This window comes from Cibotium barometz, chromosome 45 (genome assembly GCF_041138505.1).
Source record: "Cibotium barometz isolate CiBa-2024 chromosome 45, ASM4113850v1, whole genome shotgun sequence".
Lineage (NCBI taxonomy): Eukaryota > Viridiplantae > Streptophyta > Polypodiopsida > Cyatheales > Cibotiaceae > Cibotium > Cibotium barometz.
The window spans coordinates 11,147,488-11,171,612 of NC_141090.1; the positions used below are offsets into that span (position 1 = coordinate 11,147,488).

The window sequence follows — 24,125 nt, forward strand, 5'->3', positions numbered from 1 at the left end:
ATAAACAATATGGTCTTCTTCCTTCACCCAAGAGGATGCCTTAATATGAGACAATGGCTTCCCTATCTACCTATAGCTCTCATAGCTATTGAAGGTGTTGCTCCAAAATCAGAGAGGGAAAGAGATGGAAATAACCTTACCCATGTATTACTTCCTTACTTGCCTTATTCTTTCTTCTTGCTTGCCTCCTTAGCTCTCAAATGAATTGGAGCTCTGATACCATAAAGAGAATGTAGGGGAGAGGGAGAGCTTAAGTTCCTTGCAAGCAAACACACACACACAATAGAGAGAGCAAGACAAAAGAGAGAGAGAAAGACACGGCCGTCGTGCCGTGTGGCCGTAGTGCCCGTTTTCCACGAAAGGAACCCACCGCACACGGCCGTAGCGCTGCATGCTAAAAGAGAGACTAATCCCACGACCATAGTGCCGAGTCCTTTGAAAGAGAGCCGTTCTATGGCCGTTGTGCCTAGTGAACACGTCTATGGCCGTAGCGCCTCGAGAGTAGCACATGTAGAGATCACACATTTGGTTCAGAGAGACTAAATTTAAGCTGAGCATAGACTTAGTATTGACCATCAAAGTCACGTAGTTTGGCTATAGTGTAAATCTGAAACCGCGGTGTGTTTTACTTGGGCTAAGACCGGCATGGCGTCAGTTGTACCCAAATTAGACGAAGTGCTTATCAAGAGAAATCAGATAAGCCTAATTGAGCCGTAGTGCTCATAACCCTTCACAATCTTTTAACAGATGCTAGAAGATTGTGATAAACTTTGGCAAATGAGAACCATGTACAAGCGTAGTCTTGATGTGGTTATGCCTCGTGTCCAAACAAGTTGCTTACTGTTTGTAGCAACAAAAGGCCTTGGCCCGTAGAGGCAAGCTGGCCCTTGTTAAAAGTAACAAAATAGTGTCACTACTTGGGCCTAGAGATGACTAGTTTGATTTAGTCACGTGACTGCCTTGTAAAAGTAATCCCTAAGGTGTGTATTACTTGGGATAAAGAGGCTAGTAGTGCTGCTAGCAGTACTTAATTGAATGGTTTATCTAGGAGTACTAATCTGAAGGATTAGCATATGCCTAGATAATAATAGCAGATTTAGGATTGATTTGTAGAAATTAAAGGTAAATCTGAAGGGGGATAGTCTTGAGATGTAATGCTCAATGCTCTTATACAAGTTGATCGAAGAGAACTGTTCTTAAATTTACTAGCATGGTTTTCTCTTCTTTTTATTTGCCATGCGTCGACATCCCACTACTCGAGAGTTTGTGGTGATCTTTCGAGGGGGGAAAGAGCCTTTTTATCTGTCACATCAATTGGTTTGGTGGTAATTTGATGGTATGGGACATCAAGTTCTCACGGAATCGATTGTAGTCTTGGTGGAATGGGACGCCAAGGCTTGTGCATGTAACTTGACTCTTTGGCAGGTTTGTATGTACACTTGTCTGTAGTGATAAAGTGTGCAAGATAAAATTTGAACTTTGAAAATTACCAAATATAGCCATAAGATGGGATAAAACCCAGTTACAGAGTTCGGAGAAGCTCTAGGTAGCAAGACCATGATGGTGTACTAGTGCTAACAGAGTGATTTAGTTCCGGAGTGATCTAAATCTAGAGGTTAGCAGTAAGACTAGTTTGGTTGGACAGTTTCATGCATGGGGGACGCCCTATAGCATTTTGCAAGCGTAGTCTTGCCTATGTTCAACATAAGTGTGCGATTGTGAGCACATGTTAGTTGCTACCATATGAATTTGGGAAATATATTACTTTCCTACATAAGCAATTGTAATATTGCATGACCGGCTATTTTGCTTACAAAGTTCATGTGCGTGTAAACCCTATAAGTCATATGACCCCTGGGAAATGAGTGGAGCATTTCTAGGATTTAATAAGGTTTTACATGGCAATAGTGAGTAGTATCTCACTCCAGATGAGCCTGGTTGTTGTTAGTATCGGATCCGACATATGTAGTGTACATAAACTCAGGCTGAGTTAGGATAGAAAGCTAAGCCGGAGAGCTTAGTGGTAAATCCTACTGTATCTGGTGAGTTTGGACTTAACCGTAGTGTTAAGAAGTAAACTCAAAGTCTGGGGCTGAACCGGAGTGTTCGGAGGCAGACATATCTTTTGTTAGATCGGAGAATTTAGCAACAGATGAGCTTGGGGTGAACCATGGTACCCAGGAAAAAAACTCTTCACACTAAAATAGTGCACAATAATTTTAGGGTGATAAAAATCCATCGCAGGAATGTTTTACAACTTTCCATAGATGATAGATGAAGACAATGTACTTTACAGAGTTAAAGTACATAGGTGGTGACTTCGGCGCCACATTTTTGTAGGAAGTCACCAGTGGTGTGGTTAGGTCAGCCGAGACTCCACAAGACCTATGCACTAGTTTTTAAGTTGACCTCTATTAAGGACGTCCAAAAATTCGTGTTGTAATACCAGAGATTGTACTGCAATGTGCAATGGAGGGGTCAATTTGTGTAGTCACTTCTTAACAGCAAGTGACTTAAGCATCTTGTTATAGATGGTTGTATATGGTACTCCCACTCGGGGGAGGTACGCCATTGGATACGGAGTTACTCACAGACTAGTATGGAGCTACTAGTGTGATGATAGTGGGTACGGAGTTACTCACAGACTAGTATGGAGCTACTAGTGTGATGATAGTGGGTACGTAGTTACTCACTACTAATACATAGCTGCTAATTAAATTAAGATCCTCGAGTGAAAGATACTCTAGATCAACATTTTAAATTACCGAACCACAATCCATGAGTATCGAGGTAACTCATAAATATGTTGACGTTGCTCAAATCGAGAGACCGATTTGTTCGATGGTATGAAATAAGCAAGGAGAGTGGAGTAACTTAAAAGTTACACATCACTAGTCCTAGTGAGTTGTCGAGGTCATCCGTAGTTTGATGATCCCTCTACCTATCAGATAACATTCAATTTGCAAGCCCTGGCATTTAATCCATAGTGATTATGAGTTTGGTGTGAGATATGGTTATGAAGTTCTTGCAAGAGTACTCGTTTATTTGCTTGTCATTGGTTATAGCTTGGTAGAGATTGCCACCTGTGTGATGGGTAGGTAGCTTTGCCGCTATAATGAGGAGGCAGCAAATAATGTTCTCATAGTTATACTTCATACCAACACCAAACAGGGATAGGATGAAATTCCTAAGTTCATCATCACGAAGTACTGTGATGTTTGCATTTATATTGAATGTATGATGTAATGAGACATTGGGCTTGTGTAATTACCATCAATTATCTAGCAACCTATGGCTTCGCAGCAAGCTCAGTCATTATCTGTGGATTGATAATGTGGTTATTAGTAGTTTGGAATTTTTCTTGATAGATGGTACAACCCACCCAAATAATTCATAAGTGTGTAACCACTTATGAAGGGTAATAATATGCAACAATGAAGCACTTTGTTACAAGTGTGAAACCACTGATCTGTTGCAAAGCAGTTTATCAATAGTACCACCATATGTGCGTAGACACTATACCACATCTTCGTTGCAAGATGTTTAAAAGTTTCTTGGAAGGACTCAAGAATATAACATATGATATTAAACACGGTCTAAATTTTTTCTTGGACCTATGACACTAGCGCGTAGTCCGCTTGAGAGTAGAGTTTTTGAGGACAAAAACCTTTCTTGAGAGAAAGGAGGGATATCCTCAGTTATCACATAAACTCGAATAGTTGTGTGAGTCCAGACAATACTTGAAGGGATGTGTCTGGTAATAGCAACAAAGAGTTGTAAGTGATTGGATGTAACTCCAGACACCCGTAGTGGTGAAAGAATCTTTATCAAACATCTCCACATACTATATGGTCTGCCCGCATATATAGTATGGCATAAGAGATAGGAAGTTTGATTGTTATATTTAAAGGGAAATCTTCAAAAAACTTACATTTACTCTGAGTTAGAGTGGAGTTTAACCATCCGTAGATTGATGGTAGTTAGAAACTCAACAAGATTCTAGAGCATATGCTTGTGCAAAGATGTTACTCTAAGAGAGAAAGTATCTCTCAACTTTGGAACTAATCCTTGTGATGCATGATTAGATTGACTCTAGTTTATTTCTCCTATGGCCGTAGAGCTTTCCAAGGAGAAGTTTTAACAAGTTGGTGATGCAACATGGTAGCGTAGTCTACAAATATCTAGTAGCATAGTCTAAGAACTTGCGCTACTAAAGTGCTCTCCAGTACATTAGCTTCTGTGCTAATGACATGATGCAAAATCAAGGCATGAAATTTGCCTTAAGGTTTTGGTTGAAATACCAAATCATGGCTTGTGTGAGCATGATCCTGTCTTTACAGAGGTCTGGCGCGCTGTACGCGTACGCACTTTGTCACAGCCGTGCCCACCTTCCTCGCCGGCACGTAATGCTAGTCCGGAGAGACTGGCCATAGGTGCGGCGGGTAGCGAGGCGAGAGTTAGTCCGGAGAGGCTAGCCGAGCCTTCGGCGTATAGTTTTGATAGTCCATGTGCGGGTCATCCTGGGATTCAGAAGACCTATGCACTAGTAAAAAGATAGTTTTATTGGCCTAGTTTGTTTAAGAACGTCCAGACTTATGTGCTGAAATGCAGTAAGTGCCAGGTCAATAAACATGAACGTCTTAAGGTTGGAGGACTACTCCATCCGCTGGAGATTCCTCAAGGGAAATGGGAAAGCATTTCCATGGATTTCATTACCGGTTTACCCAGGACGAGTCGAGGTAATGACTCGGTGGGGGTAGTAGTGGACAACTAAAATGGCAAAGTTTATTGCCACGAAGAAAATTGTTAAAACGCCAGAGTTGGCAAAACTCTTTATTAAACATCTCTATAAGCTATATGGCCTGCCCGCAGATATAGTGTCGGATAGAGATAGAAAGTTCAACAGTCATTTTTGGAGGAAAATCTTCAAAAAGTTGGATACTACTCTGAGTATGAGTACGGCAGATCATCCGGAGTCTGATGGTCAAACTAAAAGAGTTAACCAAATTCTAGAGGATATGTTGCGTTCTTATGTTAGTAAGAAGCAATCTAATTGGGAAGAGTACTTGCCCTTATTGGAGTTTGCCTATAACAGCTCCAAACACTCAGCGACTGGATTTACACCATTCATGTTAATGTATGGATTCCAGCCGAGATCTCCGATGGCTGTAGGCCTAGAAAAGGAGAAGATTCAATCTGTCAAGGATTTCCTTGAAGATATGAATGATATGCTTAGAGCCGCACGTGGGAGCATTCGTAGCGCTCAAGATCGCGCTGAAACTTATGCGGATAAAGGACGTAGAAAGGTGACCTTTGCAGAAGGTGACTTTGTATTCCTCAAGGTTCCTGCGCAGTCAGAAACCATGAAAATGGGAAAGTGTGATAAACTTTCTCCGAGATATTGTGGTCCTTTTAAAATCCTTAAGAAGATTGGGGACGTAGCATATAAACTTGAGTTACCGGAGAGTTCTCAAGTCCATCCTGTCTTCCATGTCAGTAAACTGAAGAAATCAGTTCACGGGTTAGAGAACGCAGTTTCTCCAGAGATTTTGGTGGACTTGATAGAGCCACCAAAGATACCACATGAACCTGAAAAGATTCTAGAGTATCGTGACAGACAAACCTGACATAAAGTGTACCAGGAGGTACTTGTTAAATGGACAGATAGGGATGAGGACGTGGCAACCTGGGAACGCCGTAGTGCAATTTCCCAAAAGGTTTCCCCAGTTTGTTTTCGAGGACGAAAACTCTTCTTAAGGGGGGGTAATGTCACGTAGGTTGTAATGCCTGTGAGACCGACGGCGGCAGACCGGATGGCCATGTCCAGGGTTCAGTGGGAGAGGACGCCCATGCGGAGTCATGGGCGGCCAGGCTAGTGTGGACGGCAGGTCACACACTATATAGCCTCGGGGATGAGGGGCAATCCTCTCATTCTTCCTCTATGGCTGGGTGGTGAGCCAGAGGCCGTCCCCTCCTGTGGTAATGCCCGTAGCGGCGTTACGGGAATGTAACACATGGACTAGGTAAAGAGTGAGGCAATGGAGGAACTATGTGGCCGAGAGTCCGGGAATGCCCTCGCACGTCGAGACCCCTTAGATGGATATGTCGGAGAGCATGGAGGATGATCCCTAGGATGCTTTGATGCATCAGAACAAGGGTGAGGTTGGGGAGGAGCAGAGTCGCTATGAAAGCTCGGAGAAACGCTCACATGGCAAGATCCCTTGGATTGATAAGCAGGTGGACGACAAGTATGATGTTTATGCTCGGATTAGGAGCAAAGAAGATTCGGATGATCTAGATGGTAGTTCTAGCCGTGATGATGGGATGTTTTATGCTCGGATGATCTAGATGGTAGTTCTAGCCATGATGATGGGATGTTTATGGTGAAGGTTGAGAGAGCATGGAAGAAGCGTGAAGGCCAGAAGAGCCGAGTGATGCCCTTGAATGTCTCTAACCTTGCATCAGATTTCTCGCATGGTGCAGATATTCCAGAAAATCCAATTTCTAGTTTCTGTAAAGATGACGACATAGACTAGTTTGACATGTTGCTTGCTGATGAGACGGTGTGCACAGTTGTCCATGGTGATAGCCTTGCAGAGGTTGATGCAGCTTGGTTTGACACCTTGTTGCAAGAGGATGTGGATCATGTAGATTATGCTTGTATACCGGATGCAGTGGAGCATGGTTTGAGTTTTCTTGGACAAGCCAACAAAGCATGATGTGGATAGAGTGCTTAATTGGCTGCTTATGCACACACTCGTGTGCTATTTAGCAGAATTTTTTGGCGATGATGCACCATGTTCATCGAGTAAAGCTCATAGTGTTATGCCATTTGGGGTATGTCAACATGTAGCAGATGTTGGAGCTTCATCAACCCATCTTTTTGATGGGCAATGTTATGCCTACCCCGTCTCTACCTCGTGCCAGTGGAGTCTGGACATACTGGTCACAACCTAGTTTTATGTTTTTATTTTCTATGATCATGGTTGGATCCTAGCCCGGTTTCTTTCTCCTTTGTTTAATTTATTTGATAACGTAAATTTTTCCATTACACCCACCTTCTTTCACTCTCCCAATGATGAGGATATTGGTATGGAAGCTTATATTTACTTTGAGAAGATAGTATTATTGATATAAGTGTAAATGTATAGATATCTATTTGAAATATGAGTGGTGATGCTTGTGGAAGGATGTTTGCTTCCCTAAAGATGTGTGGGAACAACCCCCAAAAAGAATGAAGGCTCTTATCATTATTTTCTTAAATGTGTAAAGGCTTTTGTAGATGTTGGCAATGTGCACTGGATGTAGATAGATATACGTAGGTTCTTCTTCATTGTATTGCTTGGAGGACCTTGACTGTGCTTGGAGGAGAGGCACTGAGGTTGTGTGGAAGGCAACCCCTTTCGGCACAATTCAACTTGATGTGCATGATTCAACTTGATGTCTCTACTGCATTGCAAACTTCTCACTCAAGATCGCTAGGCAGATATCAAAATCAAGTTTGCCCTCTCTATAAGAAAGTAAGCAAGCACTAGAAGACGGGTTCCACCTATTCTAGCCATGTTTGTTAGTTCGCCCTTTGTCTGCGGTATTAAGAAGTGGCTCAACAAAGCTGTACCCATGAAGCCTTCAACCGAGAAGCTTAATCTAGCTTTATTGGGTGATATCAAGAAGCTTAATCTAGCCTTGATTAAAGTGTGGCAATGGATCAAATCTATTGCCATTGGCAATATTTGGAAAGCCCGTAACAATTTGGTTTTTCACTAAACACCCAAGAGCTTATTGTGAAAATCTTATGTAGGTCCCCAAGACAATAGTCTAGTAAATAAGTCTTTTTTCTATAGGAGGTCTTGGGTTTAAATCCTCTTGAGGATATCTTATACTAAGGGCGTGTTTGCGTATAGGTGGGCATGTAGGCTACCATCCATACACCTTAGGCCGTCATTGTTTGATTGTCATGGTGCTTGCTTCCACCCTCCTCTTCGATGATCCTGCAGAGCAGGCGACAATAGTGTGCAATGCTTGGCCTTCAAGCTCACGCTTTGGATCAAGGACGATGGTTGCAATGGACATCAAAGATCGCGACTCGCCTAGTTTTGCCAAAAGATGTGCAGGGTATTCATTCCAATCGGCCAAGTGACTAACTTGTAGGGTTCGTCCCGTCGCTTGTCTACTGCCTGGAAAGTGGCCAATATTTGGAAGGGTGGTACTCCCTTGTGGTACTCGGTGTGTAATCGGAGCAGGTTTTATCCATTGAAAATTCACTGAAATCGTTCGGGGATGCTCTCCGCCGCGATAAGGAATGGAAGAAGACCTCATGAAAAAAAAGGTAGGAGGACAGTTCACAAAACAACTTTGCAAATTTGAGGAAAATGAAGAGGGGGATTTGCCAAGAAGCTTAGGTGCATTAAAAAAAAAAAGGGAGAGAGAGAGAGAGAGACGTATAGCTTGTCCACCATCATTGCGCGCGCTTTTTTTTTTTGTTTTTTGTTTTTTGGCGGTTATTTTCAAACTGCTGCGATCCTTAACTGAGCAAATACAACCAATAGGAAGCAAGGAGATGGATCAGCTGTTATGGCCGTCGGATGCAGGGAATGCGCATGCCGTTGGATTGCGAAGGGTTCTTCATAAAGGCCTCATCATCATCATCAGCTACGTTATCGTCGAGCGGTCTGTGCTCTTTTTGATCTTTCGGAGCTGCAACTGCTCTCGCTTCAATTAGCCATGGCGCGTACCAAGCAGACCGCCCGTAAGTCCACAGGAGGGAAGGCCCCTCGTAAGCAGCTCGCCACCAAGGCAGCCCGGAAGTCGGCCCCGGCAACGGGTGGCGTTAAGAAGCCTCATCGCTTCAGGCCCGGCACTGTGGCCCTCCGCGAGATCCGCAAGTACCAGAAGAGCACTGAGCTGCTCATCCGCAAGCTGCCCTTCCAGAGGCTCGTCCGCGAGATCGCGCAGGACTTCAAGACAGATCTCCGCTTTCAGAGCTCCGCCGTGCTGGCGTTGCAGGAGGCTAGCGAGGCCTACTTGGTAGGGCTGTTCGAGGACACTAACCTGTGCGCTATCCATGCGAAGCGTGTCACCATTATGCCCAAGGACATTCAGCTTGCCCGCCGCATCCGAGGGGAGCGTGCATAAACGAACTATTTCTCTCTTTACAACGGTGTATTTCTACACCACCATCGCTCTGGGATTAATTATTCTCTTGCATAAGCGTGCAGCAGTGAAGCTGATGAGGCAAGATGTATCAGAGGTCTTTTTCACTGTAGATTCTGATCGACACGGAACAATGTAGCAATGAGGGTGGTAGTAGGGGCTTATTATAAAGAGGGCTTACGCGTGTGTGTGTGTTTTCTTGCTGAAGCTTTGAAAAGCTTGATAGGTCTTACAGCCTTTGATATTGATGGGCTGCATGCAGTTGTAATTGATTGATTTTTACTCTAATGGGTCGATTAATTCAATGTTCAGAAGAGTGATTGCCTTGGAAGGGAATTGACATTGAAGTCTCAAGGCCAGGTAGTAGCAGCAAAATGAAATCTCAGCATGTATTTTGCAAGTACTGTTCTACAATCTGTAGAATGATTTTCTACTTGTGGAGGTACTTCTGTTAATGAAATGGCTCAGGTCTTCCATGCTTGGCCCTCCACTTCAGTAACGATAAACGAAGTCTTGGGGTGCCCCAAGGACCACTAGATTTTTCACATGAACATAAAAAAGCAACATAAAACATTGGCTTGGAAAGAGTATTCTTCCATTATCACAACCTCCATTTCCTTGTGGAGTATGTGACAGCACTCTCACCAGCAGATTAGATTTCAGGTGTGGAAGAGATGATGTTAGTTGGTTGTACACCTTCTGTGTGGAAAAAATAAGGGGCTGTGCGCATACTCCAGCAAAGATATGAATGAAGAAAGGCCTTTTTTCTTTCAGAGACTTTGTACCACTTGGGTCGATGAATGTAAACAGTCTGAAAGAATGTAGGAAGATACCAATGACTGTGTTTACTGTCAAAGACTTTGGGGATTGTGCCACTTGTGTCTACCTATGTAAACATATCCATGAATAAAATTGACCATATCCATGGATAGAACTGGCCGGCAAATAGCTTACTAACAACAAAACTATTACAACTTATTTGGGGGTTAATCCAAAATGGTGACGAGTGCAACTTATGAGTAGGATATCTTCTTTACTTGCACCGTAGCTTGTAAAAGGGATTCTACAAAGTACAGATGCATAATGGATATGATCAGCCATGTGAGATAACAAGGCTATGACCAGCCATGTCAACATAATTGACACAGTATAGTGATGGATGCATCCACCATGCATTATTCAACATCTGAAGATCATGGGGTTGGAATTTTCAAAGGTTGCTGGGTTTTATTGGGCCTCTGGGCACTGGCTTGTTCTGCCAGGGCTGCAGATCTTGCTGCATGCTGCCCACCTTCATTGGGTAGCTTCAAGTGCTTATCAGGAGTCCGAACTTGCTCCTTGGTAACGTCTAGCACCTTTAGCATCTTTGTCACCATGTTGAAACTCCTGTCCACTGGTCTATTAAGTTGGCCAGTTGAGTGTGTATCATGGCTTACATGCTGATGCAAGTCTCCCTGCAAAGTTGAAAGCTGAGAGGGGACAGCAGCCTCATGTGAAGGTAAAGAAATTTCTGATTCCACTCTCTTTGTCAAAGATGATGCACCATAATGCAAATGCAGTCGCCGCATGTATCCATCATGCCTTTTGATTGGTCCAGCTTTTAATACACCTTGTTGAAGAAGAGTGCTTCCTTCAGCTGAACTAACCTGTGGTGAGCATTGGCCCCTATATGTCTCTGCCCCATTTACCATGCTATTTAAGACCTCAACTCCAAAGCCTTGATTATTTTTTATACCCATCTTCTCATGCAAATTTTGTTGCAGAGGAAAGGGTACAGTGTCTACTTGAGGACTAAACTTAGAATGTCCAATGCCTGATGCATTTCTGCTCAAGTACTTCAAATGCAGAGGTTTTTGATGACAGTTTGCAAAGCCTTCAATGTGCATTTGTGCTTGAAAGGCTGTGTCATGTGATGAGCCTTCTTTGCTTTCCATAAGAGAGGACAGGTTTTTTGCATGTTGCCAAGCATTAGAGCCCTAGCAACCAATCAAACAGTAAGTTAAGTAAAAGCATTCTTGCAAAGCAAAATCATTCACATGACTACAAATAAAAGCCCCTCAAAAGAAAGCCCCACCTGATTTCCTTTAGAGTTTTGACACACCCCCACACACCTGACTGCCTTTCATTTAATCTTCTTGGAGAGCTGAAAGAAGTAGGCTACTACCTGAAATCGAAGGCTGGCCGAAGTATTCTGCTGCTCTAGACTTTCTTCACAGGGTTGCAATGCTTTCTCAACCTCCTGTTCTACACTGCCTTGTTTTTCATAGTTCATCTGCACTGCAATTATTTCTGATTCATGCTGCTCATGATGGTCTGCTTGATGCTCTGGATGACTTGACCACCGACCTTGCCTTCTCCTAGTTTAAAATGATTTCTCATTATCATTTCATGGAATTTTAAATGTGGTAATAATCAATCAAACTAGTCGCAACAAAGCTATGAAGAATCTAGTGGCATCCCTAAAGGCTTGATCACATCACATGGAGATGTTGGTGTTCTTGGACTGTGATTACTAAATAAAGATTAAACATTTATTTTATCAAAGTTTGTTTGCCTTTAGTTGGTCACATTGAAGTAATTTTCCTGCTATGTTACCTCCACTGACATGGTAGTGGCCACAAAGTCTTGGGTTTAACTCCTGGGGATATCATACCCTCCCTTAGGGTTCACATGCTTGGTGTGTGTGTTTTATGCAGGTGGGCATGACATCACCACACCCCCACACATCAAGTGTTATTGGCAGTTTGTCTTGCGCTCCTCCACCTCATCTACGAGGAACTGTAGTGCGCAAGTTGGCTCCTCAAAGCTTTGTTGCTTTGGACCTGGGACATGGACGGAAGCATCTTTGAAGCCTCATCTCCATATTATCTAACAACTCTGCAAAATGTTCTTTCCAATTGATTAAGTGGCTTGTGTGTGGGGCATGCCCCAACGGCTGACCACTGCCTAAAATATTTGTAAGGGTGGTACCCACCTTGTGGTACTCGGGTGATCATATGACTAATCATGGTGCTTGCCAATGTCTCCACTGCCATAAATGAGACGTGAGATGTTAAAAAAAAAGAAGAAAGGTCTTTAGACACAAACCTCATTTTTTTGTGAGCCCATGTCCCCATTGATTTGCTGGTGCAGGAGTCTTTATCTGTTGAGAATGCATTATACTCCTCTTTGTGAGAGCTTCTGGAAGGATGCCCACCGCACAAGTGGTGCTCCTTTTTTTTGTTGGTTAAGCTTCGGGAAGCCCTACAGTGGCTACAGGTCTGCCAAGAGGACACTTTGAAGTGTCTCTCTTCATCCTCATCATGGTAAGCATCATTCACAACACCATCAATACCCTCATCAGAATCTCCAGCTGAGCTGGAGCTCAGTGGTCTGGAAGTAGAACCACCATAGCCTTGTTCCTCATGCTCTTCACTCGTTTCATCTACTCTCACATCGGAGTACAGAGAGTGATCAGGCCCAATAAACTCACTGTCATGCCTTCTAGATGCATCTACATTTCCATACTCAGCCCTTTTCCGCAGCTGGACTTCAATGCTCAGTTCATGTTCAAGCTCCAGTATCTGAAGAGAGTAACCTTCTATCAATATATTGACTGCTTGCTTAGCCTTTTCCAACATCTACATATAATGAGAGAGAAAAACCAACCTTTTTAGCTAGCACTTGTGCTCGCTGTTTTTCAGTCCTGTAAGCAGCACGCTGCGATTGCAAGCGTGCCCGGAGAAAGTCAATTGTCATAGCTGATGGATCTTTTTCAGTTAGTGAAGAGTTCCTGAAGAGAATGAGATAGCAATGAGCAAAATGCTACTGCTTGAGCCTTTGTCAGACCATAGCAGAAAAACGTTCAAAAGAGTTTGAAAAAAGAGGTTTTAAAAAAGACAAACAGGAGGCAAAACAGTAAGCAAAATAATGGTTGATGTACTCAAGTCTAAGCTGTGAATGGTTGTAAACAATCTTCAAAGCACCAAGTTTTGCAGTACTTAATTGAAATAAAGAACCAAAAAGTTAATAGAAAAATGCATTTGAATATACAATGTTGTGTTGTGTGCATGTGCATTCACATGTGCGTTTAAATGAGCCACGGTATGTATGTGTGTTTGATCACATAACATGTTGTGCATGTGCATTCACATAACATGTTTGAATGAGCAACGGTATGTATGTGTGGCTGATCACATAGCATAGAAATCCTTGCAAATCTAATAATCTTGATAACATGTCAGTGAGTGATACTTCACAACACCAGAGCCTTCAGTGCTCTTGTGTGCTCAACAGGTCCACATGAGCAACAAGATCAATCAAGGCAGCAATATGACTTGTGTGACTATGCCCTGCTACCAGTGACATCCAGATGCTCACAGAACAGGAGTCTGAGAAGCCTTTGGCCTCCAAAACATGCATAGTTAAGAGATTTCACGACCTTAAAACATGCACATTAAAGGTTTTAACACCTATAAAACATGCATACTTTGAACAGACCTAGACCTTTTACATACAAGACATGGAGAGCAAAAAATCTAAGAGCTTCAAAACCATGGTCTTGCCACTAACTAGGTGAACAAACATCATTAAAAGTTGTAAAGACCTTAGTAAGTCTGCTTGTATGTGTGTGTGTGTGCGCGCACGCAATTTTTCACCTGTCAAGAGCTGAGGAGCTGAAGCTTCTTTGGAATGCCTTGAGATATCCCTTGGCTTTCCTATCAAGGGCTCTCACTAGGGGGCTGCCAATAGAATTGGGCTCAACTCCACCTGAAGCCATTCACAAATATGGGGATTACACAAAATCAAGACCTGCACACACAACAATTCACAACAAATATTAATCAATCTGACTCAAAAAAAAAAGAGGAAGGGATAAAAAAACAATATCTTCAAACCATCCCCAATTAATTAGGGTTGAAAAAGGAACAAAAATTATGTCTTCACTTCATCAAACAGTAGCATCAAGGAGGAGGCAATCCCCAAATAAGACGCCTAGAAAGGAAGATGGAAATTCATCCAAAAAAGAAAAGAAAAAAACTAAAATCTGAGAGCAGACCCATTTGGATTAATGAGCTAAAATGCTGGTAATTACTTTGCTAAGCAGATTGGAAGGCTTGTTATGAATGATCAAGCCAGTTGTGTGCAGGAATTTATACAAATTCAAGCAAAGGTGGTGGGAAAATTTGACGTTGGAAAAAAGGGGGGCGGGTGGTGCGCCTTTCTGCACAGAACAAAAACTACATCATTTTGGAAAGAAAAAAAAAAGTACCATCTTTTGTCCTACATACCCAAAACCCAAAAGTCTTTGCAAAAGTGGTGTGCTTGTATTGGAGTCAAAAATTAGTGTTGATCCTAAGGTTTATAAGGCCTTTTTAAAAGCATAGTGTTGATTCTAAGGTTTAACATGAAAAGTGGTTTTTTTTGGAGGGTGGATTTGTGCGTGCTTGAGTATTGTCCTTCTTGTGGCCCCTAGGCATCGAAACCGGGTTCTCATCGTGGAACCCAATAGTTCTACCAATTAAGCTACACACCCATTGGCTTAAAAGTGTCTTTTTTCGGTGCAAGAGTCAAAAATTAGCGTTGATTCTAAGGTTTAACACCTTTTTAAAAGAACGATTAATCTAGGTAATTGATTCTAAGGTTGAATGTGTATTCATTTTAGGCTAGAGCTAGGTGAAAACTAGGAGCTAACAGCTTACACTTAAATAATTGATTCTCATGCTTTTTAGTAAACAACTTACAACTAAAGAATTATTATTCATCATTTTTTTAAAATTAAGTTTATATCTAAGCACGAACACATATAAAAATAAGTCTAATGACTACCTTTAAAGTACTAATGTTCAATTGTTTTTAGTCTTGATATTTCTTTTTATTTTTTGGGAAAATATTTATAATATTAAAACTAATGATATTTACAACACATAATTATCTTACAAAGCTTCCACCAAAAGTACTTGTATCCCAAGCCTACTCGAAGTCATATTTACTACAATTCAGTAATTTGCAAAAAGCATATCCCATCTTTCATCCTCCCAAACAAAAGAAGATTGACTCCAGGACACATGGTAGCCCAACTGCATGCAAGCTATCATCATGGGCTCAGGGTGAAACCTTTAGGTGGGCGCCTTTCCAAGACATGTTTACCTATCCAAACCTTAACCATAGGTCTAGAACCCAAGGGATTTTCCACAAATGCCCCAAATGTATAAACTTGATGTTTTTCCTTGAGATACCATCTTTTGGTCTTGGGTCCAAACATAGGTAACTTGATCTTCACATCTTCAGTTAGGCCAACCTGCATACAATCTTATGTTAGGAGTTCCTAGATGTACCAAGGTCTACTATATTGCAGATCATCTGATTTTGTACAGGGATTTTGTGTTCTGATTTTATATACAGATATGCACAAATGAACACATTTATACATTGTTTCAATAACATTCAAACTAGTTTCCCCACCCCTTTGAAACACTAAGCTATTCCTAGATATCCAAATCTCCCATAAACAGCCATATCTAATAATACTAAACAGCTAATCAGTCTTGATATTTCTAAAAATGGCAAGGAATGAAAAGTATCAGAAGTAGTGATGTTCAATTATGGTTTGCATGACGTCATTTGCATTTATCACATTATTTTTGATGGGTGCATGACCACATTTGTATTTATCACATTGTTTTGTTGAGTGCGTGCACACTTGTGTGCATAAATGCACGCGCACGCACGCACGCGCACACACACACACACACACACACACACACACACACACACACACACACAAAGTTCATGATTAAATATGCGCAACTAGTTCATGCCAACATTTATATGCCAGTCAAGGAAGCCCACATCAAAACATTAGCTATAAGCACATGTTTAAAATTATGCTCAAAAGGAGCCTCATGCAAAAGTTATACAAGTGCTACATCATGAGCTTTAAGTTTCCTTGTCTAACTTTAACTCGAATTATTTATGATCACTAAGATGAATTTCATTACAAAACTTTATCTTGCTTCACCTTTACACATCTTATTGTGCTTAAAATATAGATTCTCCTTTCCTTCTTGCTGTGCCTACTGTTTTTTTCTTCCTTGACATAGAATGATTTCATTACCAAGATTTGAATTTATACATTGTATGGCTTGAGTTTGTTAGAAAATCATAATGCTCCAAGACATGTGGAACAAAGACAAGTTTTCACATGTAGATAATGGGTTCCAAGAACATAACTTTGAAGTAATGAAGCAATTTATACAGATAAGCTTTAAGCCACCCTAGATATGTTTACTTCTGATGCCTTTGTCATCCATGATCTTAAGCTTAACCACTCACTATTCGATTCATCATGCTTAATATCCTAAGAAAACACCTTTTTCCCCCTAAATTAAAGTGTTTCTCTTTTAAACCTTCACCATCATGAGTCTTAAGAGCTAATAAACGCTTGTTTATTGATGTGACATGTGGAATCGAGCCAGTTGAATGTAAATCAAAATTTATACAAATTCAAGCAATGGTGGTGGGAAAATTTGGCGTTGGAAAAAAGGGGACGGTTGGTGCGCCTTTTCTACACAGCACAAAAATTACATCATTTTACATGCCTTAGCTTGGAAGTCTCTCTCTTGGGAAAAAAAAAGGTACATTTTTTTGTACTATGTGCCCAAAAGTCTTGCAAAAGTGGCATGCTTGTATTAGAGTCAAAAATTAGTGTTGATCCTAAGGTTTTTAACGCCTTTTTAAAAGCATGAAAAGTGTTGATCCTAAGATTTAACATGAAAAGTTGCTTTTTAAAGGTACAAGAGTCAAAAATTAGTGTTGATTCTAAGGTTTAACGCCTTATTAAAATCATGATTAATCTAGGTTACTGATTCTAAGGTTTTAGGCTAGAGCTGGGTGAAGCTGAAAACTTATAATTAAATAATTGATTCTCATGGTTTTTAGTAAACAACTTATAAAACGAAAGAATTATTACTCTTCATTTTTTAAAGCAAGTTTATATCTAAGCATGGACACATAAATAAGTCTAATGACTACCTTTAAAGTACTAATGTACAATTGTTTATCACATTAATTTTGATGGTACATGACCGCATTTGTATCTATCACATTGTTTTGTTGAGTGCACACACACTTGCATGCATAAATGCGTGCACACACACATAGTTCATGATTAAATATGAGCCAATAGTTAATGACCATATTTATATGCCAATTAAAGATTAAAAGTAGCTATAAGCTATATGGCAACATTTATATGCTCACATCAAAAAATTAGCTATAAACACATGCTTAAAATTATGCTAAAAAGGAGCCTCGTGCAAAAGTTATACATGTGCTACATCATGAGCTTCAAGTTTCCTTGTTTAACTTTAACTCGAATTGTTTATGATCACTAAGATGAATTTCATTACAAAAATTTATCTTGCTTTTTTCTTTACACATCTTAGTGTGCTTAAAATATAGATGCTCCTTTCCTTCTCCCCATGCCTAATGTTTGTTTCTTCCTCGGCATAGAATGATTTCGTTACCAAGATTTGAATTTGTACATTGAATGGCTTGAGTTTGTCAGAAAATCATAATGCTCCAAGACATGTGGAAAAAAGGTTATTTTTTTCGCATGCAGATAAAGGGTTCCAAGAACATAACTTTGAAGTAATGAAGCAATTTATATAGATAACCTTTAAGCCACCCTAGAGATCTTTGCTTATGATGCCTTTGTCATCCATGTTCTTAAGCTTAACCACTCACTATTAGATTCATCATGCTGAATATCCTAAGAAAATGCCTTTTTTTTTCTAAATTAAAGTGTTCCTCTTTTAAAACTTCACCATCATAAGTATTAAGAAACACTTGTTTATCAATGTGACATGTAGAATCTCTCAAAATGCCTAGGATACATGCCCACAAACACTTATTTATCAATGTGACGTGTAGAATCTCTCAAAACCAACCATATGATGCCTAGGATACATGCGTACGATACATCCCAATTTATTGCATCATCATTGTATTTTTAATTGTACGCATACTAGCAAGTTCCATGCAATGAACTTACCATTTTCTGTCAAATTCCATGCATGATATGATTTTTCCTAGTTTTCATCAATTAATACTTAGAGGTTTATTATACTTAATACTAACCTAGTATTATTATTTTCTATGCAAGCAAGTTGGTTAGCAATTGACATTACATGCCTATCCAATTTAATAGTATGCTTTTGGTTCAAGCTACATGGCCTTGCATGCCTAGCAAGTTCCATTCATTTAACCTACCATTTTTTATGTTTAATTCCATGATGAGTTTAAATATGCAATACAAGGTAATTTAATAGTTACAAAAACATTTAGTGTATTTTATATTATTGTCTTATATATAAGTAAGCATCTTGAACATGCAATGCGATTGTCATTGCAACCTATTTTTTATATATAACTCAAACTCATGTATATCCAAACTATAAACTTTTATGTTAAGAGCCAAACATAATTTCTTAGTGCATTAAGACATAATGGCTTTCTTTATGTATGAATAACTTTGTGGAGTCTACCTTTCTAACTACACTAATTTGTGGATTCTACCTTTCTATCTACAATGTATTCTCAGCCACTCATTTAATTATAATTTAATCTTTTCACCACTCAAACTTCCTCATACCCACTCACCATTATAAGCTACTTTACAATTGACCTTTTGACCTCTTTTCCTTTTTGCAACACTTTAATAACATCCTATTAGTGCCTTAAAGTGAGTATTTAATAACATCCTATTAGTAGCCTTAAAGTGAGTATTGAAAAAATAGTATAAATGTTCATGTCAATCACAACCACTTTTTTTTCCACAAGAAGATAATAGTTATTTGATTTTATGATTCTTCTCTCTCTCTCTCTCTCTCTCTCTCTCTCTCTCTCTCTCTCTCTCTCTCTCTCTCTCTCTCTCTCTCTCCATATTGGGATGGGAATTAGCACCTCTAAATTCTCCTTCTTTTATTCTCATTATTCAAACCAAAACCGACAAAATAAATATATTTTTTAAAAATAGTTATGCATAAGACTCCTTTGTAAGTATGTATTCAAAAGCTATTTGTATATTTATTGAACATCATAATATGTAACCATATCTTTAGCCAAAAGTCTATAAAGGAAACAATAAGTGTCCTAAATATGTGAAAATTATGCTATAGGCATGACAAGTTTCTTCTCGACAACACAACCGACAACACAACTGAAGCTACTTAAAGAATATGGATTTGCCTATGAATTACTCACCTTTAATAAAGGTGTTTCCTATGAGAGTTTCAAATTAAACATCACTACTTTGAAAAATTTATCACTTCTTCATTATCAAACTACAACATATATTCATTTCTCCTTGTGTGTGTGGGTGGGGAGGCGTGCAAAGGTGTTAAAAGGAAAGTAGGTCTTTGGGTGATAGCAAAACATTAGCTTAGCAAAGCAAAAATTATTATATACTTAATCCAATGTTTTCTAACAATGTAAATTGCTGCATCAAAACTACCAATTGCTACCTGCTTGCATTTCAAAAACACAAGATGGTAGAGGGGTGCTAGGTTCTCCCTTTTTTTTTTGTTAAGAATTAAACTGTTCCTTTGATATGTGTAAAAGGTTGACTATTGTACATGTGGATGGATAGCATACTAATATAAATATAAATATATTTCCCAAAAAAAAACAAGATGGTACGTGTGTTGTATTCTCAAGTTCTCATCTAAAATATCATTAGCTTTGCTCAATAATATTTTGTGTTGTTAATTTTAAATTTTTCTATAGTGGCCCACCTTCTCTTTACTCAATAAGGTTTGGTGTTTATGTTATAACCTTTGGTGATTGCTACATGCCTTGTTTAGCTTTTATTTGTTGTTACACATACTTCTTTTTATGCTTTCATCCACGTTGGCACTAATTAAAAAAAAAGGTTTTTTTTGAAGCAATACACCTCCTACCATTTTAATACTAGGGTTATGCTGAGTCTAATTTATGGGCCAAGCTTTGCGTTTACCTTTTTTATATTTCACCATATTTATGATTTATTTTTGAGATTATTATTAATCTATGCAAGCTTAGCATTAGAGCTTATAAATTAGCTTATAATACTTCAGTTTCCGTGCCATTATGCACATAAATCCGATTTCTAATCTATGTCTTGGCATTGCATAAAAGATAAATTTAAAATTCGGGACTGGTACAAGAAGCCATGTATAAAGCTAGCTCCTTTTTCACCTAAGGAACGAAATTATAATGGCATTTTCTCCTTTTAATAATTAACTTATTTATGTATTTACACTTTGGTGTTCTTGTAGCATACTTGTACCATTTTGGCTTGTGAGTTTGTGCTACGAGTAATTGGATATGAACTGCCTCATGCACGATTAAATTGATGTCTTTATTAAAGGTTTCAAACTCTTCATTTAGCTTGCCTTACCTCTTTATTACAATAAGTAGTATTTACACTTTGAGTTTTCTTGTAGCATACTTGTACCATTTTGGCTTGTGAGTTTGTGCTACGAGTAATTGGATATGAACTGCCTCATGCACGATTAAATTGATGTCTTTATTAAAGGTTTCAAACTCTTCATTTAGCTTGCCTTACCTCTTTATTACAATAAGTAGTGGTAATTAATGGAAGTTAGTGCTAGGTAGGCATATACATACTAGTTCCTAACCTACCTAAGCAATTAATGCAACTCACTTGGACCTACCTAGTCACCGCATGGTCTAAGTGTTTAATTAGTTAGGCTTGCCTTTACACTGTTTGATTAGTTGGGGTTTGCCTTTACACTATTTACCTCCTACAATGCCAACTTGATGTGAGGAGTTATTTTTTATATTGGCTACTCAATATAAAAAACATTTGACACTTGGCATTTGATTTCCTCAAAATGTAAAGTGTTGTAACTACTGCTTATTTCAACGTCTTGAGAAAGAAAGATCAAACCATGGCTCATAAATTACTTCAAAGATTGAAACACCATTGATTAAAGCTTAAGAGTACAATAAAATTACAATAGAGGCAAATGCATTAGGTGCAATCTCTTGAATGGCTCCATCTCTCTCACGTGGGTATTTATATATTATATTTTTAATTTGACCCTTTGAGCCTATAATAGCTTGAACATCCAAAATTGGGTCTTTGCTTTTACATGGCCCCAATCGTCTATAGCGAGATGAGAGCTAAATCTTGCATTCTTTGTATATAGCACCACACACTCTTAGAGGTGGTTCTTTGAGGAGGCAAATTGGGTCTTTGCTTTTACATGGCCCCAATCGTGTATAGCGAGATGAGAGCTAAATCTTGCATTCTTTGTATATAGTACCACACACTCTTAGAGGTGGTTCTTTGAGGAGGCAAAGTCTAGATGTGGTTGATGTTGGGGTACTGTAGGCTTCTAGTGGTCATGCTCCTTGTTGTAATCATTTGATATAGCACCAAGGCACCACTAGAGCAATTTTGGGAGGAGAATTGTAGATTTGCCTCACAAATGTTTAAGAAAGAATTGCAAAAAAGAGTCTCAAAGGATGTGTTCATCAAACATGGGGCTTTCTTTCTTCATGTCAGTCAAATTAAGCTATATATTGAGTTTGTCGATGTACACCCTCACCTTAGAATTTGCCAAAGATCTTTTTAGCTATGCAAGCCATGGTTTGTGTGTGTTGAGATTTTAGTGATCTAGCATCCATGTCTATTAGTCCTTAGTGGATAATGGTAAGTGCACATTAGGGATAGACGTTCTAAGGTCATAAGGTCTCCAATTACCATGGTTAACTGGAGTAGGCATGGTAGGTACCACCCTTTATTGAGGAGTCACTTTATGGTGAGTCTAGTGAGACAACAATCAGGCAAAGGTGAAGGTATCTTAGGGAGCCTAAGTGCTTACCTCCAAGATATCTATATATTTGAGGTCTCTACACTCATTGTGTACATGAGATGAGACTTTGTTCTTGCTTTGTGCTACAAACCATTTGTTGGCAATATACTTGGTGGTTCCTTTGTGGGAAAAAAGGATTCTTTCTATAATTGCATTAATGTAATCATGGTATTCATTTCTTATCATTTACATTCATGATACATGTTTATTGTCTAGTCTCTCATATGCTTGGTGCATATATTCACTTATTTCACTAGCATTGTGTATGCTTATATGTGGGATTGTTTATGCTTCTCAATCTAAGTGATTCACATCATTCGCATTGCAATCTCATCACCTATTTTCTAACATGGTATCAAAGCCTAGCTTTCTCTATGTGAGAAGTGTGTGGGTTTTCATGAGTATTCATCACCATTCCCTCTTACAATTTGTGAGAGATTTTCCTATTGCATTTGTTGCAAGAGTGGGCTGATTTCGTTGACTCATTGAGTGGCACTTTGAAGCATCTAATCAAACTCTTTGTGAGTAGGATTACATTCACTGGTGTGAAAATCTTCATTACTCTTAGTGAGTATCATGATCTTGTGGTGCATGTGTTTCCCCCTATACTTGTGTAAGTGGCATAAGATTGAGAGGGAAGAGAATTGTTTCCCCCTATACTTGTGTAAGTAGCATGCATAAGATTGAGACAAGAAAGAGCATTGTTTCATCCTCATCTTTGGGTAGTCCAAGAGAACGAGAGGAGAGAAGCATTTTATGAAGCTAAGGTTGGAGATTTCTTTCAAGGCCATCATCAACAAGAAGAAGCTCTTGAACAACATCAATTGGAGTGCAACATTGATGCTAGAGCTACAACATAAGGAAGGTATTATTTACTATTTTTCTGTGTGTCACAACAGTGGGAAAGAGGTCCTGATTGGAGGCTTAAATTGAAGCATTATACACCTCATCTTGACAAGTTGTTGAAGGCTTGTGAAGCTCATCTCAGAGGGTTAAAGATCAGCGCAAACAAGTTGTAGAGATAGCTCTCATAACTACAGTCCTTCCTCTACTATCGGTGCTGAGTTTCTTGCTCTATTAAGCAGAGAAGAAAGGAAAATTTGGAGGCTTTCATTAGCCTTAGTCTGCAGCAAATCCAATGCATTCTTTGAGGGCTTTGTAGACCTGCTTGTGGCGTTTTGGCTCAGTAAAATAAAATCAAATCAAAGCCTATGTGAACACACATCAGGTTCTTCTAGAGTGACCACTAGTACCATATGCTAATTATCTCCTAATTAGCTCTTAATTCAAGGATAATTGGTGACATTGCTGCGCACCTCAAGGCAATTCAGCTCCACCAAAGCAGCGTCAATTTAGTCCATGTTTTTTGGAGAAATCAGCCTCCATCACCAACATACTTTCCTCCTCCATTTTAGGAGGGAAAGTTCACCTTTTTAAAATAATCTTGGTGTTTTTACTCTAAGGGTCCAAAGTTAAAACATTTTAATTAACCTTTGTGGTCATCACATTCTTGGCAGATTCTCCCTTGTCATCTTAAGTGGAGAAGTTTATGCATTCCTTTGTGGACAAAGCATTATGTATCATGCTCTAGTGTTATAAAGAGCAAAGCACACCATCTCATTCTGAGTGAGGAGTTGCATCACTTTAGTGAAAGTTATGCCTAGGTTCATTCACACTAAAACCAAGGCACAACTCAAGTTATCTAAGGAATCTCATAAAATTAAAAAGGAAAAGACACTCTCCCACTACTACTATCTCGTATAATCACTTAATTTCTTAGAGCTTATGTGCACTCAAATGCATTTATTTGGTGAAGGAAAATTCTAACTTGGTAGTGTGTGCCCCATCACTCTATGGGATCTAGGATAGGGATTTTCATTGTATCCCTCCAATTATAAAGGGCACCTCTCTATGTGAGGGATCATTGAGTGTGGTTATCACACCATTTTACCAGTTTTACACGATCTTGTATTACTGATAAAGGATCTCCCTTATCACTATGTGTGAGTTGATATAGTGTTGTATCATGTCTAACTCATCAAGTCATCATTATGGTAATTTCTTGGAGAAATGTGAGAAGTTTGATGGCTCTAAATATCACACATGGAG

General features: G+C 39.4%; 2 protein-coding genes across 5 annotated transcripts; one reads left to right on the forward strand and one right to left on the reverse strand.

Annotated features, from left to right (window-relative positions):
• The first annotated feature begins 8,678 nt into the window (after window positions 1–8,678).
• Window positions 8,679–9,377, forward strand: LOC147612427 (histone H3.2-like). The gene has a single exon (XM_086783032.1). It carries the CDS (start codon window positions 8,725–8,727, stop codon window positions 9,133–9,135), a length of 411 nt encoding a protein of 136 aa, XP_086639158.1. The 5' UTR covers window positions 8,679–8,724; the 3' UTR covers window positions 9,136–9,377.
• A 601-nt stretch (window positions 9,378–9,978) lies between these two features.
• On the reverse strand, window positions 9,979–14,392 carry LOC147612428 (uncharacterized). Of its 4 annotated transcripts, none has more exons than XM_086783031.1 (6): window positions 14,228–14,392; window positions 13,791–13,944; window positions 12,802–12,925; window positions 12,241–12,716; window positions 11,318–11,504; window positions 9,979–11,129 (listed from the first exon to the last, which is right to left on the reverse strand). In XM_086783031.1, exons 2-6 carry the CDS (start codon window positions 13,910–13,912, stop codon window positions 10,347–10,349), a joined length of 1,692 nt encoding a protein of 563 aa, XP_086639157.1. In that variant the 5' UTR covers window positions 13,913–13,944; window positions 14,228–14,392; the 3' UTR covers window positions 9,979–10,346. The 4 variants fall into 4 exon arrangements, with proteins under 4 accessions (XP_086639157.1, XP_086639154.1, XP_086639155.1 ...); XM_086783028.1 differs by having other exon boundaries at window positions 11,318–11,510; window positions 14,228–14,391; XM_086783029.1 differs by having other exon boundaries at window positions 11,318–11,510; window positions 14,192–14,246.
• Window positions 14,393–24,125: the final 9,733 nt, after the last annotated feature.